This window comes from Sceloporus undulatus, chromosome 5, assembly GCF_019175285.1.
Source record: "Sceloporus undulatus isolate JIND9_A2432 ecotype Alabama chromosome 5, SceUnd_v1.1, whole genome shotgun sequence".
Taxonomy (NCBI): Eukaryota; Metazoa; Chordata; class Lepidosauria; order Squamata; family Phrynosomatidae; genus Sceloporus; species Sceloporus undulatus.
The window spans coordinates 21,487,278-21,507,830 of NC_056526.1; the positions used below are offsets into that span (position 1 = coordinate 21,487,278).

At 39.7% G+C, this 20,553-nt stretch overlaps 1 protein-coding gene across 3 annotated transcripts in view; it reads right to left on the reverse strand.

Moving 5' to 3' along the window:
• The window catches only part of IPO8 (importin 8), a 57,288-nt gene that overhangs the window by 12,181 nt on the left and 24,554 nt on the right, over positions 1-20,553 (reverse strand). For all 3 annotated transcript variants that reach the window (XM_042467919.1, XM_042467921.1, XM_042467920.1), the window contains 9 exons: positions 19,330-19,419; positions 17,926-18,091; positions 15,859-16,019; positions 13,909-14,034; positions 13,642-13,708; positions 11,450-11,575; positions 9,423-9,520; positions 8,345-8,440; positions 5,852-6,072 (listed from right to left, as the gene is read on the reverse strand). In XM_042467919.1, coding sequence (XP_042323853.1) covers positions 5,852-6,072; positions 8,345-8,440; positions 9,423-9,520; positions 11,450-11,575; positions 13,642-13,708; positions 13,909-14,034; positions 15,859-16,019; positions 17,926-18,091; positions 19,330-19,419 — 1,151 coding nt within the window. The remainder of the gene's footprint in view (positions 1-5,851; positions 6,073-8,344; positions 8,441-9,422; positions 9,521-11,449; positions 11,576-13,641; positions 13,709-13,908; positions 14,035-15,858; positions 16,020-17,925; positions 18,092-19,329; positions 19,420-20,553) is intronic.

Sequence of the window (20,553 nt, forward strand, 5' to 3'; positions counted from 1 at the left end):
CACTATACAAAATCATTACATATCTAAAAAAGAGCAAGATTCCTCCAAGGCACAGCTATTGGTATAATGATGGGGCACAGCCACAGTAGAGGAAGAATTATTCATTTTTCAATAGGGAGAAAGTCTGTTTGGTTTAAAAGAGAAACAGTAACACATATGCATACCCTGTCTTTTTTTATTATATCCGACCATGTGGTTTTCAATACAGTACTGGCAAGGGGAGCACTTAAATCCTTTCAAAATCACATTTATTTCAAACCATGAAAGTTTGTGCAGGGCAAAAAAAGCCAAAACACAGTATTTTAAAATTGTAATTTTCATTTCTGTTCAATAATCTAAGTGAAGTAGGACAGATTTTAGACTTTGTTCTGAGAGTAGGATTTGGTTAAGCTGCCTGACCAGCTAGTTTTCAAGACTTTTTAACACTGCCTTAGCTTTTTTCAGAAAATTGTAACTTGCAAGAAGTCTGTTGCTAAACAAAAATACACAAAAATCAAAGACAGGAACGCTTGCTTTTACTGAAAAGGTTATTAGCATTCAAGGTATGTGCCTCTACATCAAATTTATGCTGCAAATGAGCTTAAAATTGAAAGATGCTGCAATTTTTTTTTAAAACCACTATTTGGTAGATCCATCAAGTAACTCACAAGAGGATTTGGGGAGAATATACAAATTCAAGAACAACAGGGATAAACCCAAATGAGTTTTAGTAAGAGGGAGATCACTAAACAGCGACCAAGAGAGTTTCAACAGATGAGTCAAAAGCTTGCAAGGCCTGGAAAAGTGTGGCACAGAACAGAAATGTCCCCAAGTTTCTCCTGGGATTTTAGGATTTTAAAAAAAGTCTAGAGTAAATAAGTGATAACCCCAAAAACTCAAGTGAGGTAAAGGATGAGAAGAAGTAGGAGAACTGTCTATTTCTCACTGTCATGACCCAGGACTCAGACTCTGGGCATGAAAACAATTCTCCAGCTCATTCCACTCCAGCTGTGGAGTAGCACCCTCAAGACACACTTGAGCCAAGACTCACCTGAAGATGATCAAACACATGCACCACAAGAACAACTGGAACAATCAGATGAGGAGCATGGCCCCCAAGCTCTCAGACCCAGTGGTCAGAGAAGAGAGCAGAACAAAGACCTTCTCTGAGGCTTCAGGCCAAGCAAAGGGATACGTTCCCTTAATCAAGGACAGCTGGCTGCAGCCCATTTAGGAGACAGCTCTGACTCATGTCTCCTGTTGGAAATAATTTTCTGATTTCCAGACTTCCAACTTTCTGATTTTCTGGCATGGTGTTCTTGTGATTCTGCTCCAGATACCGGAAACCCTGAATTTTGGACTGGCTGACGGCTCTGTTTGGGTCTCAGACCTTTGGACTAACTTTGACTTCACTCCTGTGCATAAAATCCTTCCAGGCAAGGTTGCCTTCAGAGACTGTGTTTGATTTATTGGTTCTGCCTTAGCTTCTGTTACCGATAAAAGCTCGGATTAAACTGCTTCCTCCCTAGCAACTATCTGTGACTGAGCCCAAACATGAACCAAGACATTCATGAAAGAAGGGAATACAAGCTTCTCCTTCCCAACAAGCCCAGTTTTGTCTGCTTAGGGGACTGAATTTGTTGCCTTTTGAGTGCAAAACATGTGCTCCACCATACAGCTATGGTTACCTCATTGGTATGGCTGCCACAACAAAACCACTCCCTCACAGTTGCCTTCTAGATCAAAAGAATACTCAGCAAGGCAACCCACATAAGATATAGCTTTCGGATCATATGCATTCTTCAACAACCAACTGCTGAAATCACTTAGAAATTGGGCAAAAGTAATGAAGCACAATGAAAGCAAAAGACCCATACTTTCGACTACCACAAATCCACCAGCTCTTTATAGCCCATAAACTGAGAACAGCTGCAGTTTATTCTATAAGCATGCACAACTCAAACAACTGGATATGTGAAACCAGTGTGGTCTTTACGGACACCATGAAGCAAGACAGTATCTATTTATGTATGGGTCAACCAAGTCTACCATCATTAATAATAACCGTATGGAGTTAGAAGGGTCCCCCTTCAGAAACTTTATGAAGCATTCCTCCCTGATCATCAGGAGATACATAGAAAGCAATGCCATGGGGTGCAGAAAATGCAATATGGTCAACATGTGCTTCTGCATGCAACTGCCAGCTACTCTTCAGCTCACAGGTCAAATCAGAGCTTGGAACATTACTCCTCAAAAATGATACTCTACTCCTTGTTCCAATTCCACACCACCTGCAAGCCAACTTCCTCTCCTGTTAACTGTGAAATGACACACTCCATGCTGTGTGTTAATGCATTAATTTTAATGTACTACTGTAAAAACTGTTAAAAAGGTTCCCTCTTCATCGCAACCAAATGGGGACTGCAGTCACCTCCACTACTCCTGAAAAGGGACAATCAATTAATTATTTCTTTAAACAGCCCTTTCTTCCCCTTCTTCCTTCCATAACTGAAGCTGTCCAGAATGCATGGCTTCTCTGTGAAGCAGAAATGCAGTCACTTCCAGGCAGAGATCTCATCCTTAGAGAGTGCTCTCAGAAATTACGGCATTAGCACTTCTGTAGATGTTGCACTACCTGTGCAGCTTCAATTGTGGCTGATTTCAAGGAGGAAAGACAGTTGAAAGAAACAAAAAATGGGTTCAACATTAGAGGTGGAATGATCTCCACCCCACAGCAAGTACCAATCACAATTCTCACTGATTGGAGAGGGGGATCATCAGGGCCTTTACTCTGGGGCTATAATAGTTGTCAGTGGTCACTGCCACCAAGCAGAATCTGTTAAGATGTTACTCAATACTGCACTGTCTCCCAGTTGGGGATCATAAACATTTGTCAAATTCTTTTTATGGTGAAAACATACTTGTCGAAAGCCTGAGAATTCCAGCTTTTGTTTTCTTCTTTTATTAAAAAAAACCAAACCAACCAGAAGTGTATATCTGTGATAAGATTGTGAATACAACTGCAAAGTGAGACTGACTAAGCTGTCCACGTCTGCCCCAAATCTTCAGGTTAAGTGAAAATGGCACAAACTATCATCCAAAGAGGGGAAAGCATGTAAAATTAACTCTTTGACAGCGTTCTCGTGTCAGAGGTAGAAAGCCTTTTCATTCCTAAATTCATACTGAAGCTAATATACTTTGAAAAGCTGAATATTTCCCCTAATCGCAGAATGTAATAGTTTTTTACAACATACCAGATCAGTAAATACCATGTTAAAACTATATTTATGTGACACTATAATGTTTTGCAATCAACTTCAAGACAAGAGCAAATACTACAAGATGTCAAGGCAGCCACAGTAATTAATGGGTTTTGTTTCCAATTAAAGGCTTCTACCTAGGTAGCAGCTTTGAAGGACTACTGTCTGTTCCTATTTACAGTAGTAAACCACAGATCTGAATATTTATATTTATTTTATTAATGTATATCCTGCCTTTCTCCCAGTATGAGACTCAGTTGCTTAATAAAATTTAGCAATAATATATCTTCAAGTATAACCTTAAATGCCCTATTGCTAAGATAGAGCCATATGGCCAGATCTACTTATCACTAAGTGCAAGTTGTATGAATCTCTTGTTTACATGGGGAAGAACAGTATTAAATCCTCACTGTTGCATCTTCCACTACCAGGGTATGTAGCATCTGCTGGTCAATGCTGCACACTAGGAAAACACTAATAGGCAGATGCTACACAAATAGGAACTTGTTTATGGGTCAAGAAGCTTTAAAGAGTTATCCTTAGGGATGGAACAAATGCCATCCCATGCCTGAATTCCTTGGACCAAAATGCCATCCCATGCCTGAATTCCATACAGCAGTTTCAGTTCTATTTTGAAGGTCAGCCCATAAAATGCACATTACTTTTCCAATCCTTCCTTTCTTTTCCTTGTTTCTCCTAAGAGAGAAAAAAAATACTCTTCAAAGTCACTGTCAATATTAAAGAAAAAAAGCCCCCATCCTCTACAATTGTGTGTCTTTTTACTCTACTCCTCCCAAATCATTTTGTTCTTCTCAATCATTTCAGCCTCCTCTTTTGGGGGGAGAGTAACCTCCTCTGGATCTCTCCAAATATGGGTACAACCCAAAAGAAACATGAGGACATTCCTAGCCTTCATATGCAAGACATCTAGCAGAGACTTGGAAAATTTGTCAACAGAAGTAAGATATGCAACTTTGAACAACTGGTGCCTTTTCTTCTCAAAGTCCATAAATTGGAAATATGAAGTAAATATAAGGTTTCCAGCAGCAGCTTTTGCCCCTATCTCTTGGGTAGGGAAAAGGGTTGGACAGTATCATTACTTAAAACTTCAGATCTGGCCATGGTGATCTGTATTTCAATTATAACCTAACTAGATTTTTGCAATTTTTAAAGCACAATCACTTCTGCAAAATGTCTAGCAAATTTAGCAGGTACAGAATAGGGCAGCCAAACTGTTGACTAGAGCTGATTATTTGGATCACATTACTACCTTTGTCAAAACAGCTACATGAGCTTCCTGTTTGTTCTGGGAAAATGTTTTTGTTGTTGTTAATGGCCTTTGAGTCCATCTTGACTCATGGTGACCCTGTGGATGAGTCATCTCAAAGACTCCCTGTCCTCCACTGCTCTGCTGAGTTCTTGTAAACTCATACCCGTGACCTCCTTAATACAGTCCATCAATCTAGCATGCAGCTTTCCTCTTTCTACTTCCCTCCACCTTTCCTACCATTATTGTTTTTTGCAGTGAGTTGTGCGTTCTCTTGATGTGCACAAAGTAAAAGAGCCTCAGTTTTGTCACCTTGGTTCCATGGAAATTTCTGGCTTGATCTGCTCTAGGAACCATTTGTTTGTCTTTTTGGCTGTGCATGGAATCCTCAGCACTCTTCTCCAGCACCACATCTCAAATGAATGGATTTTCTTCCTCTCTTCTTTCTTAACTGTACAGTTCTCACATCAATACATGTTAATAGCGAATACAATGGCTTTAAATCCTAAATAGCAATGGACCAGGATATCTGAAAGGCTACTGGCTCTCAAAAGAGCCTGGCTCAAGATCTTCTGCAGAGGGGTCATTTCATGTGTCCCAACCATTTCAAAGCAGTATTGGGCCCATGCCTTTTCCACAGTTGCCTGCAGGCTGTGGAATTTCTCTCTCAAAACAAGCTTGTCTCTTTCTGACACTATGTTCAGACATGTTGCTATCACATTTTGGACCACAAGATTTGTTGTTTTATATTCTCACCACTGTTTACTGTTAATGTTTTAACTGCTTTCTTGTCATGTTTTAAGCCCATTTTTCTATTGGCTTTTATTTTAGAATTCCACAGTTTCCTGCGCTTTGGTTATTATAAATTGTCTTAATTACTCATTCTATATTATTGTTGCTAGCCAGAATATCAAAATTCTGCAAATCTGTGGAAGGACAACATTAAACACCTGCCAGGTCCATCTCCTGCAACATCAGCCTCCTTCCCCTCAGAATTTGGGAAAGTTACCTTTTTGACTAAAACTCTCAGAATCAACTAGCTAAAAATGTAACTTTTTCAAGTTCTACTCCCTCTGAAGGAAAATCCAGGCATCTAGACTATAGAACCTGATTCCACAGCTGATTCCTCATTTCTGCTCACACCAATAGGTAAGTAATTATAAATGCAACGTAATATGGATTTTAACTGTAAATTGCTTGGGAAATAATCTCTGAAACCTGGGATTAAATATTTGATATTTTCAAAGACCCCTGCACTCCCAAAGAAAATGAAGTTAAAAAGTCACTTTCCAAGAATCCTTGAACTTTAAAAAAGAAAAGGAGAAAAAAGCACATTGACACCTACCCAAGAAAGCAATCGGTATCATTCATCCACTGATTTATAAACTGTGCAGTGATAGGTTCTGGATTGTGAGGAAATCGGATGTTCTCTAAAGTGTGCAAAAGGAGTGCAGGGTTATAATAAAGGGCAGCAATGGCAACCTGCAGACACATGGTGCGGAGCTCGCTGGTCTTAACTCCTCGTGTTAAGCGTTCTAGAACAGCTTCGACAAAGAGAGGGATACACTGGGGATAGACAAAGGAGATGTTGGGTGAGGCAGCAAAAGGGAAGAGGACAAAATAAACAAGTTTAGATAAATTTTTTCAGGGATTTTAAAGGATTCATTCCCCAACTTGCTGTAGTCAAATATCATTCTTTTTCATTAAAAGATACCCTGTTGCATGCTTTTCCATACATGAGCTTTAAGGAAAATTATATGGTCACAGCAGAAGTATCCAGCTTCACAAGGCTAGGAAAACTCCCAAACTGGAATTTTCTCTTTCCCTTTTCACCTTTTCCTCCTTTCCCTTTTTTATTTTGTTGCTAGTGTTTTTCTCTTTCCCCAATATTCATTAAGTAAAAGCAAAAGAATCCTTAGGAAACTTATAGAATTCACACATTTCAGGTGTTTCATGGTTGTGGGGTTACAATGGAAACAGAAATACTTTCTTATTCTTGCAAATAAGTACAGAAAGTGATACTGGCCGCAGAACTTTATTTCCAAAAAAATCACAGTTCTTTTTATTCCTTAAAAAAAAAAAAAAAGGGGGGGGGGGAGTCTCAGTTCTTACCATTGTAAAGATATAAAGGCTAGATCTGATGGAGTCTCAGAGGGCAGAATAATTCTTAGAGGTTGAGAAGCAAGGTTTCATTAGCCTTTGCTTCACATGTAACTAGCGAAAAGACTATACCATCTAACAGAAATACAGCTCCATTTTATCTACACCTTGGTACAAACAGGCCCTCAGTGATGCCCTCGTCGCATGTTAGGGTTGCCTGGGGGCAGAGTGACCATATGCCCCACAACCCTAGCATGCGACGAGGACGTAATAATGGTGGAGCCCTATATACATGGGCACTGCCATTGTTACATTAACGACGCGCGGTGTCCTCGCGGCTGAAAAAGAACCCACTTTTCGCTGGTTCTTTTTCCGCCAAAGGGAAGCTGTGTGGTTTGGCGGCTGCGGCTTCCCTCCGGTGGAAAAACAGGCACTGACAGGCTGACGTTTTTCAGCAGTTTTTACCGCGCCTACATAGAGTAGGGCAAATCTGGTCTTGGGCTGGAATGTAGCTCCTAGGCTGTTTTTCTGTCACATCTGTGTGACTTTAGAAGTGGAAGAATCAGTCTCAGAAGCCTTGGCAAGCAACGAGGGAAGCAGAAAACCAGACTGGCAGAGGTGGTATATAGGGGCTAAATACTGTAAAATAAACTAAATCTAAATAATTTATTTTAGGAAAAAATATTCTAAATAGCAAATAAGGGCTAAAAGGCACCCGATCCCATCCGATCTAGGAAGCTAAGCCAGGTCAGCTCTTGGATGGGAGGCTGCCAACAAATACCAAGTGCTGAAGGATACATTTCAACGGATGTAACTGGCAAAACCATCTCTCAATATTTCTTGCCTAAGAAAACCCTATGAAAGTCATGGGATGCCATAAGGCAACGTGAAGGCACATACACACACAAGTGAAATAAAGCACACCTTGCGCCATCTGGTGTCTGTAATAAGTAAAAAAACATTCTGATCATCAGCAAATCAGCTGTTACCACAACCATCTTCAGCAGGAAGAAAATTAGGAGAGGAAGCTTCCCCTCCCCCTGAATCAGTCCATGACAGAAGCAGCACAAAAAGAGAAGGGAAACAGTAGGTCACACAAGAGGTACTGCTTAACAGATCAGGTGTCAGGCCCTGTTGCATGTCCAAACAATCCCAGAAATATACTTGTTTAGAATTAGAAATAGTCTTCTCAGTTGCCTATCCTGCACCCTTGTTAATGAGTTTTCATCATGAAGTGAAGGCCTTCCATTATAGAAAAGTGTTTTGGTCTTAGGAAACTGATTTGGTGGATGCCTTTATTTCTACCCTGCTGGTCTTAGCCTTGCTGACTTTTCCGTATTGCTTTTCTTTGTGGGGATATCTTTGTATTGTAACATTGTTCTAATTATTGTTAACTGATTTGGATTCTGCATGAATAAAGTTATTTAAAAGACGACATAAGTCAAGTCATGACACAAGAAGGTTTGAGAGGTCTTTTTTGGATTAGTTTATCAGTTCAAACAAGCTGCATTGCAAGTTTGCCCCAGAAAATTGTGTTTTAGATCCCAGAGATACAGATAGAAGCTGGATTTAAAGTATGAAACTATTTTGTGCATACATACTACAATGGAAGGGAAAAAAAACTTCTTAGCATATGCTCCAGCCCATCTAAATCCTATTTTCAGATATGTCATTCTCCAACCAGTATCATATTTACATGTTATAATACAAGAAAGGTAAAGGTATTGCAGCACATTACCTGATCAATGCCCCTCCCTTTGCATTGAAGAATAATGACCTCTAAGAGCTTGGCTGCATGACACTCAGCATCTTCGCCTGCATCGCCAGTTAATACCTAGCAACAAAACCCATGACAAATTTAGAGAATAGCTGACAAGGCAAAGACAATTTCCTTTGAGAAATGTAAACACTGACACAAAAGACACTAATACAGATAAGCTGGTACAGTGCACATGTGGAAACTATTCTGCGTAATCCATGTAACATTTGACAAGACACTCTTCATTACATTTTCTGAAGCCTCTCTCTTAACCCTACAGTACTAGACGGTTTCTAGCCAGTCTCTATTCTTAGGCAAGATATTGGAGTGTATAATAGCTTCTCAGCTCCACGGGTTTCTGGATTACACAGTTTGTCCAGATCCATTCTGAATCTTTCTTCAGCCTTGGTTAGGGGACAACAAAGTCTGGCTCATTACTTGGCCTAAGTTGATGCTGCTGGGACAGACAACATTTTGTGGATATTAGGTAGAGGCGAATGGTAGCTTCCATATCAGTAAGATTATAAATCTACTCTAGGTTTTAATTAGAAGTTTAAAGGAGCTATCCAAGGCGCTAAACCTTAAAGTTGGTATGTTAAAGATGAAACTAAACAGAGCAGATTCACTGACTAACGGACATTACAGCCATCAGCCTGCACTCCTGATAGAGCTCGCATTTATATATGGCTTAGATCCAGACAACCTGAAAGTCCACTTCCCCCCTCACATTTCCTATGAGCCTGATTGAATCTTATGATATTTGCTGAAGGATTTCAATCAGTCCCACCACCCTCACAGGCCTCTATGGTGAGGACACGAGACAGACTTCTTAGTGGCTACTCCTTCCAACAGAAGATTAGTATGGTCCTCCTCTCTGTGTTCTTTTCACTAGAAGGCAGAGATATTTTTTTATGTAAATAGGCCTTCATCTTTTAATTGGTGGTAGCAGAAGGATCGTTTAAAGAGGTGCATTTTTTCTTATGCTACACAGTACATACATTTTAACACTCATTTTGGGTATGTGTATGGCAAAAATATAAGCAATTGTAAAGCTTACCTTTTTACACATAGTGTAAATTATCTCCAAGTTTTTGGGATTTGACAATAAAGTGTCAGTATCAACAGTGACATAGTTGTGCAAGAGAGGCATCATATCTAGACAGAGAAAAGCAAAACAGTTATTTTTGACAACAAGTGGAGATTTACCATTGAATAGCTGTTGTTGTTCTCTTTTAAACTACCCACTGAGTTAATTTGTGATTCTGGAATATTCTTCCTTCAACATAAACCTCTTAAATAAATAAACAGGGATTTTACATAGTCTATGCAAATCTGGTACAAAATATTTATATTTTGGCTTTCCTTTAAGATCCACAGGGAAATGCAAAGGAAGTTATCCCATTTTATCCTCACAACAACTTTATTGAACTACAACTCCCTAAATCCCATAGGCCACATAGCCAGAGGCCTTGCCAGCTGAGGAATTCTAAGAGTTGCGTTCACCTGCTTCTATAACGTTTCCAAGCTTTGCTTGTAAAATAGGTTAAGTTCAGAGAAAGTGATTTACCCAATGCCGGCCAGTAATGGGAGCCAGTGTGGCATAATGGTTTGAGTATTGGACTGGGAGACCAGGACTCGATCCTCACTCAGCCATAAAAACCCACAGAGTGATCTTGACCAATTCACGCTCTTTCTTCCCCAAAGGAAGGTAGTAGCAAAACTCTTTTGAATAAACTTTGTCAAGAAAACCATAGAATAGGCTTGCCAAAAGTAGAAGTCAATAATTGAAGGAACATAACAACAGCAGCAGCAGCAACAGCAGCTTGTAATCTTGGCATTTCAGTACCAATTTGAACCATAATCTTCCTTATCCAAATCCTTTGAACAAGAGTTGGCAAATAAATACAGTGACATGATGAGGTGGAGATGGAGCTAGCTGTTTTAGCTAGCTTTTTTAACAGTATATTCAGTGTTTTATTTCGCACTGAGGTGCCATTATTAGTAGCATCCATTAATGCTGAAGATCCTACATCAGTGCTCCTACAGCAGAGTTATGTTCCACTTCCATTATACAATCTCTATACTGGATAGCAATGTATATACAGTACAGGAATTCGGTGCACATAGCCATCATCATGTAGCATAATCCGCATTTGTACACTATTAACTTTAATGTGCAGCTGCATGGACAACAGTTCTGCATGTGGAACTCTACTTTTGCCACTTTATGCTGGATGCAACCATTAATAATAATAATAATAATAATAATAATAATAATTATTATTATTTTTATACCGCCCTGTGGCGAACCAATCCGGGCGGTTGACAACAGTAAATATAACAGAGTAAAATATAAAATTAAAAACATTATAATCCCTCCCCTCCTTATGAAAGTATTAAAAAATATGACAGATTAAAAACACAATATCAAAACATAAAACATAATTAAAACAAACTAAAAACCCTGGTGTCCCTCTGGAGATCCTCAACCATCACTGAAGATGGGGCCACGAGAGGACACACAGTCCACTAAAATCACCCTGTCTGAAGTCTGTTTACATATGTGTATGCCCATGGCACTGATAACAATATTATTGTTGTTATTATTATTCAATAGAACTTTCCAATCTGCTGACACATGGTGGAAATGTAGAGACAATTTCTAAAGACAGATGAGTAGCTGACTAAGTTCAAGGGGTGGGACTTAAACAGACTTCCATCTCTCCTCATAATTACCAAAATGAGAAAGAAGCATATAAATTAAGTGAAATAATGCAAAATTAACCCAGGACACACACTTTATCTAGACTCAGAATATGCACAGACATGCACACGAGCTTACAAGGGCTCTCCAGTGCATATCCAACCCTGAACATAGAACAGTGAGGGGAAAAAAATCGTCAAGGTTGCTTTCACTCAGCTGAGACAAATTGACACTTGACAGACTCTATCATAGCTTTCCAAACTACATCTAGCCAACGTTATCCATCAGTCGTGTTACTTGTATAACTCTACTGCTTCAGTCTCTTGGGTTATTATAACATTTATCAATTTCCTTTCAGAAGAGACTACAAAGCTCATTACCTGCAAAGTACTCAAAGCAATCCTGCTGAAACACTTCATATAAGACACCCAGAAGCTGCCACATTTGTGGTGAAATAAGATGGCATGTCAAACTGTATGCTAGAGAAAGGATTTCTTCATAGAATTCTGAATGGAAGGAAAAAAACACAGAGGGATCTGATGAGATTTACAAATTCCACACAAACTACAGAGGTATTTACTGCAGTGCGCCCGCATTATATGCAGGCGCATTATATGCTGCTTTCAGCATACATTGAAAGCAGCGCCGGAAGAAACGGTGGTGTGTGCTGGAAAGAACAATGGTACGTGTGCCCGTGACATGCACGCACCGCCGCACACCACTGCAAGCACGAGTCCCATTACTTGTAATGGGACTTGAGCATATGCGCTTTTTCTTTTCCCCGGGGGGGGGGGTCCATAACGGATCCCCCACATAAAAGAAGGGCGCACTGTAGTCTTAAATTATTTGTGCAGCAATTTTAGCTCAAAAATAAGCTCTACTATCCTTTCTTCTTATGGTATTTTTACAGAAAGGCTATCAAGTCATGTGTGGACACAATGGTAAGGTACTTAACTGCATTGCACAGGTATGATTCAGAGCCAAAAGGTTTGTTTGGTAGATGCACAGAAAAATAAAAGTTGTAAAACAAATTTCCCTGACATTCTACAAAATGCCCCCAATATTTCCACCTGCTATACATTTGACGTCTATTTACTGAGCAAGCATTTGAAAATTCCAAGAATGCCCACTTGAACAAATTTCCAACAGATTTAAAGGGAGGGCAGGAATTATTTAGAATACAATTAGGAAACCAGCTGATAGACATACAGGTCCCAAGCAATACTCAGTGAAAAAAGAAGCCGTTGACGGCAAAGGATGAGAGAGGAGGAATCAATACTTCCAGCCACTCACTGGAACTTTCCAACCTTGATAAGCTATCCAACACTTAGTGGCCATGATGTTTGGGGGAATTCCAAGATCTTTAGTACAAAAAAGTAACTTTTCTGAACTCTGTCCCACTGTCTTTGAAATAGTTGGAAGAACTAGGTAGGCAGGCTTCTTTAGGAGTGCCATGTACACTAACGGTGCTGTATAAATAAATGATAACAATAAGACAACCAATGGATTCTTCATTCAACCCTCTAATACATTAACAGTCTTGATCACTCCCTTTGTAGGTTTCATGTTGTTATGTTATCGTATATACTTGTTACAAGTCGGCCTCATGTATAAGCTGAGGGAAGGTTTTAGGGGCAAATCATGGATTTTGATATGACCCGTGGATACATTGAGAGTAAAACCTAGGGGCAACTAACAAAGGATCTAAAGGGTAAAACACCACTTTCCCCCTCCTTCTCTGAACTTCCCCTGACTACTTAACAGCACTTCCCTTCTCAGATTGAACTGGAGTTAAATGGGATGTTTGGTGGGGAGAAAAGGTTTTAACATCGGACTGAGAAGGGAAGGAAGAGGAGTTAAATGGGGTGTTTAATGGGCAGAGATCCAGAGCAGGATGGGGAGAGATGGTCTTAACATCAGATTGAGAAGGGAATCACCTCTTTCACAGACACACACACTCCTGCCTGGGCAGCTCTTTCAGAAATCACAACTGAGGCACACTGGATGGTGCTTTTTTTCTGGATCTTTCTATGCAGTATTACTGACTTGTGTATAAGTTAACCCAGGATTTTAGAGTCAATTTTGGGGCATAAATTTTTCGAGTTAATAGTTGAGTATATATGGTACCCTTTCTTAAACTGAAGTGAAAATGAACCTAAAAGATGGCAAGCTTCCTTAGATCGCCCAGTGGATCTGGGGTTTAACTGCAATTTGAACCCAATTTAATTGCAATTTGACCTTAACCAGTGCAAGTGCTACCCTCCTATCCTTATCCTCCACTCCCTTCCTTAAATATACATGTGGAATTAAAGTGGGCATTGTTAGGAGTCTAGATTGTACTGGGGTCAACAGAAAAAACTATGTTATTCTAAGGTGGCACTTCCTGCATCATTGAAACAAAGACAAACAGATATTCAATCTACTGATTTAAACCCAATATGAGGGAGGCAGCAGAAAATAAGGAGCAATAAAATATTTAGTATCAGGTTTAAGAACAATTTTGTTCTTTCCCATACGAAAAACAATCAATCAGTATTTTCTAGCAAACTAATATATTCTAGAAAAACAATACCTATTACGTGCTTTTGTAAGACAAGACCAATGATCTGTAAGCAAATGCTCTCCAACTGTTGAGTTATCTGGAAAGGAAAAAATCACTTGTATCAAGTTTTCATACCATAATAATATATATACTTTGTTTAAATGAGTAGTTTCCCTACAAAGCTTCATTTTATTTTAAAATTATTATGAGCTGAGAATTTGCATGCAAAGGTCCCAGGGGGCAGATACAAGATATACTATTGGCTTGGATGGCTTTCAAGTGATAAAAAAGGCTCACCTCCTTGTGGTCCTGCACAACAGTCAGAATTGTGTCAATTGTGTGTAGGATCCCCATGGCCATAACAGTTTTATCTTCCATTTCTTCATATTCTTCGCTTTGAAGAACTTTGCCAAATATCTCTGCCTAAAGAGACCAAGTGCATTTTTAAAATAAAACGATGTTGGACGAGCAGCAACACAATGAAGAATGAATCCTGATAAAATGGAGGCTCTCTGAATGGGTAATTTCTGTGCCATGGTTAAGTGATAACCATCTGCTCTGGACAGGGTAGCACCTCCCCTGGAAGAGTGGATGAGTATTTTGGAGGATATGTCTAGAAGCTTACTGAAGGTGCAAGTTGTTCAAGGACAATGAGTACTTATGCCCAGCTCCAGATGGTTTACCAGGTATGTCCACTCTTGGACTGGGACAATCTTTCCATAATATTCCATCCTCTAAGAGCCTCAAACTGGATTAGATCCATGTGTTTTACATGGGGATTCTCTTGAAGGTGGTCCCCCCATGGTAGCTGGTGCAGAATGCCACAGCCCAGGTTTTGTAAGGGGCACTGAGATGAAATTACATTATCCTGAAACCTTGGTATTAGAAAGAGAAACTCTTCGAGTACTTGGTCTGGAACTATAATGGGCTTTGTAGTGCCAGCAGCTTGTACTGAACCTTGTCGCTCACTAGCAGCCTGTGCAAAGCTTTCAAAATTGGTGTAATATGATCCCACTGTAGCTTCTACCATTACCAAAGGACACTGTGAAACTATTCTTTCTTTTCTCCTTTAATGATTTTTTGTGGAAGATGTAATAGTGAGAAAACAGGGGGAAATTACAAATGGAAGACATTGTTATCCAAAAGAGGATGACACAATAAAAGCCTAATTTGGAAGCATCTGCTTGAGTTCATGAATTAAATATGTATACGGCCATCAACATATATGGCATCTTGCAATCTTGACTGGTCTCTGTTTCAAGCAGCTTAAAAATTTTTAAACACAGGAGAGAGCAGAGAGAGGAGATGTAAGAGACAAATGAAAGCAAACTAAAAGCCATACAAACACTGTTTACATTGCAAGGGATTCACATAAACCATGGGTTTAATAGTTCCAATATATGGAAGAAGGAAAAAAGGAAGAAGGATGAAACCATGGGATTCAGTTGCCTGAAATGCAAGTAAAGGACTGAAAAGGTAGGGTGGAGAATCCAGGTTTAGCTATTTCAAAGATTAAGAGTTTGGGTGTTTTTTTTAAGCATTTTATGACTTTAAAGCATTTAAAAAATCTATTGTGACATATCTTAGAGATTCAAAGTGCTGTCCTGAGTCCCTATATTGGAGGAAAGCCGGGAATTAAGAAAATAATAACAACAACAACTTAAATGATATCAAAACCCAGGAATGGTTACAAAAATTTTCTAGCAATTTACACTAGGTACTATAGTGCACTGATCAGGATATGAAGCAAAAGGATTAGAATACTCAGTTTTATTATGTTCAAATTTCTAAAGGTCTGTGCAGCCTATTGAAAAAAGGAAATAAACTTTTTTATTTTATTACCCTTCACCATGACTAAGATATTATTTCTGGAACATACTTAAATAAACCTGCACCCTTCAAATGACTCAGTTCATCCCTCTTCCTTTTTTCATTCTTCCATATATTAAAAAGGTAGCAGAAAATACACTCTATGAATCTTGTGCAGCATGATCTTTCTGAACCTGAAGATCGGATGTAGTAATCTAAATTGGAAACTGACAAAGGTGTTTTCAACAGACCTAGGACACTTTTTAACAACCACTCCCCAAATTACCACACACTATGGCCGCTGCCCCTCCCCACTAAGTAACTTTTCCCAGGCCAGCACATCAAATTGGAGAACCAATTGGTTCTCCAATTGGTAAGGTTGTCCCTAGAAAGAAAATCATTTTTTTCCCTTTGTATTCAAGCCCTGCTATCTCTTACCAAATGTTGTGTCATTTCAACAGCAATTGTTGCTACCTCCTGGCTATATTCACAAATCAGCTTCTGGATTACGTTGGTTAGGTCGTCATTCTCAGTCTCTCGAACAACAAGCAGTAGTTCCTGCATAACAGCTCTGATGTAGGGCTTAATATATTCCTTTGCTAGAGAAATAAAGAAATATATATATATATATATATATATATATATATATATATACACACACACACACACACACACACACACACACACACACACACATTCAAAGAGCAGTCATGATGATAGCATCGACTTGTCTAAATGAAGATCCAGGGATCTCTTGACTACAGTTATACTCCTTTGTTAGTAAACTTTGTCACCAGTAGTAATGTTCCACATGCAGACATACTAGTCTGCCTTCTCTTTCTGAAGGCTTTATTAGAGTAGGTAGGAAAAAGATACTGGACAGCAGAAAAGAGGGAGTACTAACAGGCTATATGGGAAACTTGCCACTTTTCACCTGGGAGAGACTCCTCCCCAACCTCTTTTTCATAAAAGCTGCAGAGGACAACAACTCTACTTTAGCAAGTCATCAGACTTGTGTGACATTTGCAGCAACAGAGCAATCTACATTTCACCTCAAGCTTATTTGTATGACTAGCATTCAAAATCCCAGATCCTCATATAAGAGTAAAAGAGCCACCAGGGAGAAATGCAAGGTATAAATTCAATAAGTAAGTCAATCAATGTGGAAACGAACACTCAAGGCTGAACATATGTAGCTATACAATTAAGCCAGTACCAACCCGCACATAGCCACGCACCCAGCTATTGACCATTTTCACGACTATCTATCTATCTATCTATCTATCTATCTATCTATCTTTTTCTTTCTTTTCTTTCTTTCCTATATCACTTTTCTCCCAATATGGGACCCCAGATAACTTATAAGAATAAAACTAATGAAGTTGGGGTTCAGAGATTTAAGGAAGGGACACACATGTAGTAAGTTAATGTGAAAGGGAATATTGGCCTGATTTAGATGGGCCTTTGCGGTGCCCCCATCACGTGCTAGGGGATGGCCGAGGACGCACCGTCCATATTGGCCCCACCCTTAGCACGTGACGGGGTCGTCAAAATGGCGGCACCCTGTACACATGGGCGCTGCCATTTTGACGTGACGGACATGCAGCGTCTGCACGTTGCGTCACGCTTGCAATGTCATGAGTGAGCCATTTGTGCACTTGGGCATTGCAAGAGCGACACAAAAAGAACGTGCTTTTTGCGGCTTCTTTTTCTGCCACTGGGAAGCCTCACCGTTTGGCGGCTAAGGCTTCCCGCTGGCGGAAATGGAGGTGGCAGCAGACCGCCTTTTTTGGGCTGTCTGTATCCCGCCATAGACTTGTAGAAACAGCAGGGTTATGTCTGTGTTATTAAAAAGACATAAGAGCATGAAAGCCATCTTTTCATAAAGATCCATCAGATTTTCAAAGGAATGCTCTCCAGAATGATGTGTACTTCAAAACCAGCCCTCTATGACTGGATTTCATACTCTAATGCCTGTACTACTTGTATGATTTAATGTCACACTTGGGAAATAGCTCAGCAGATATATCAAATCATGCACCATGCTCACTCTTATCTACTGTAACCTAATCATAACATTTATTACACCTAAAGCACTTAAAATCCAAGTACTCAGAGAAAAGTCAAAGGAGACAAACCCTGCCTAAAGGCAAATATTCTAATGATAGGTCAGACAAACAGGCAAAAGAGAGGATGAAACAAAAAGAGTTAAACTGGAAGCAAATTATCCTGATCTGGGATGAGATTTCGGGCAAGTATTGAAAATGAGAAAAGAAGGGTGATACATGTCAAAGGAAACATCAAATGCAAAAGAAACAGCAGAAATGAGCAACAGAACAGCTTTAGGAAGAGGATTAGAGAGAGGGAAGGAAGAAAAGAAGAACCAAAACATATAGATACTTATAGGCAAGAAGAAAAAAGTCTTTCCTGAAGATGCTGGAGAAAGGGATGTAAATGCAAAGCAGAAAGAAAAGAAAAGAAAGCCCAAAGAAATAAAATTCAAACCTTGTTCCTGATGGCTTATTAAAGACTGAAGAGCAATGGCAGCCTCTACTTTGACAGGCATTTCTTTGTCATCGATCAGACTCTTCTTTGTCAGCTCAACAGCATTCTTCAGGTTGAGTTCATTATGAAATTTCAAAGAGCTGAATGAATGAAGAGTCCAACAGGACTGAGGCACAAGAAGAAAGCAAATGAAACAGCACCAAAGTTTGGTTACTCTTTTCAGAATTTCATGGTGTGCTAGCAGCTCTCAGTTTTCTAACCATCAGTTATTAAACTCAGTTTTATGACCATCTCTCACCTCCGTCATTTAATTTTTGTTCAGCACTCAGCTGCACACATTATTACATCTGCTTGCCGCTTTGACCATCTTTCTCCTCCACTTTCATCCCTTCACTGGCTTCCCTTCCCCTTCCATATTCAGTATAAGCTCCTGTTGCTGACTTTTAAAGCCCTGCATGGGCTGCCCCCTCTTTATTTATCTGAACTTCTTTCTCCTCACATTCCCACTCATACCTTCCGTTCTGGTAGGATCTCCACTGCCCCATCCCGGATTCGTCCCTTTCCCCTTGCTGCCCCTCACTCCTGGCACCTTCTTCCCCCACGAATATGGGTCTTCACTTTTTAAAATAGTTTTAAAACTGAGTTGAAGACTATATTATTCAGGAAAGTGTTCCCAGGCATTGTGTGATTATTTATCTAATTGTTATCTGAGATCTGATATTTGATTTGATATTTGATCTTTTTAATTTGTTGTCTGCTTTTTTATCTAATTCTATCTTGTATATATCTATCTATTGTTTTACATGTATTTTGTAGAATGTGTGCCATTGGCAAGTTTTATTTTTATCGATTTTATTGTTTGTATGTACAGTACTGAGCAAATCTACAGTGCTATATAAATAAATAAATAAATAAATAATCTGAGTGGCTTATAAAGTCCAATGATACATAAAAGCAGCTGAAAGGCCCCTTTGAATGCCATCTATTAAAGGTAAACAGAAGTACTACTACCATCACATGGGAGGAAATGGGGTATTGCCTCAAAGCCTTCTGAAATCAGCTGGAAAATATATAACAGAGGGCATGCTATTTGGCTGATATTAAGTGGTAGTAGTCACCTTGGGAGAGCCAGCATGGCACAGTGGATTGAGTGGTGGACTATGACTCTGAAGACCAGGGTTTGATTCCCAGCTTGGCCATGAAACCTACTGGGTGACCGTGGGCAAGTCACATGCTCTCAGCCTCAGAGAAAGGCAATGACAAACCACCTCTGAACAAATCTTGCCAAAAAAACACCTCCATGATAGGGTTACCTTAGGTTCGCCAGAAGTCAGAAACAACTTGAAGGCATATAACATACACACATAGTCACCATGAATTAATGTATATGGCTTGGCTACTTACTCTGGCTCTCAGATACCCCAGATTTGACATAAACAATGGGAAGACGTGATTCTGTAGCATCAGCTCCATTTGATCCTTGAATATGCTCTTCTGATGGAGTTAACAGAAACCATAAAAATAAATCAATCACTATTCTGATGTACAGTATTATGTCTCTGGAGTAATCGCATAAACACAAATCAAAATAATCTTCTAGCCTGAAGTTCAACTTTTAAAGACACTCTAAACATTCAGTAGATTTAAATTATTTCGCTGTTCGGACCCAAATTGGCACTTTACTTTGGCAGCATAGGTCTTGCTGTGATTTCTGCCAAAATGAAACCTATCAGAAAAATTGGCTAGCTATTTTAAAGGCTTCATGTTGCTTGAAATTATTAATGCCAATTTGGTCAGACCATACATTAAAAATTCAACCAGAATACGCAGTTACAATATGGTCCAAAAACTTGAATTCTCTATTAAGAGAATCCACCACAGGGAAATCTCTACAGCATATGTATATCACTGTGCATAAAATGTGTGCTGTAAATTGTGTTTAAGGATGAGCAATACAGATTATGAGCTAAAAATACAACAAATACAACTTAAGGGTCAACATAATACAAAGTCTTCAATTGTCAATCTGGCTCCCATCCAGCAAAAAGTAGAGCAAGGCAGAGATGAAGCAAATCAGAGGCTACAGACTTACGGTGAGAAAAATGTCATGCTCAGATAAGAGCACTGTAAAGTTATTTTGGGGACTATAGTTTCAGATCTACAGGAGTATGCTTGCTGTATTTGCTGGGAGATTCTGGAAGTTGTAGTTCAGAAAGTAACTTTGGGCCAAAACAGAGAGCCTTATGGGGCGGCTTGAAGCCACCCCTTTGAGCACCAGATCGGCGCCACAGAAACTGTACACTTTGGCTCCAATCCAGCTTTTTGCAAGCTCAAAAAGAGGCAGCAAAATGCCACTCCTTTTTGAGCTGGCAAAAAGCTGGCTTTTCCCATGCTGCTGCTGCTTTGTGGCACTCAGCCAGTGTGTGACGTCTAAATGCCGCACTGCCAGAGCGCTGTGAAGCTGGCCCTCATGTGGGCAGGTGGGTGGCTTCTGGGCAGCGTCAGGGCATGCATCATGGGTACGCCATGCCCCCACACCACCAACAAGGCGGCTTTTAGTGCCAGTCTGTACCAGCCCTTTATCAAGCTTGGCTTGGATAATCAAACTTATCTTGAAAACATGTATAG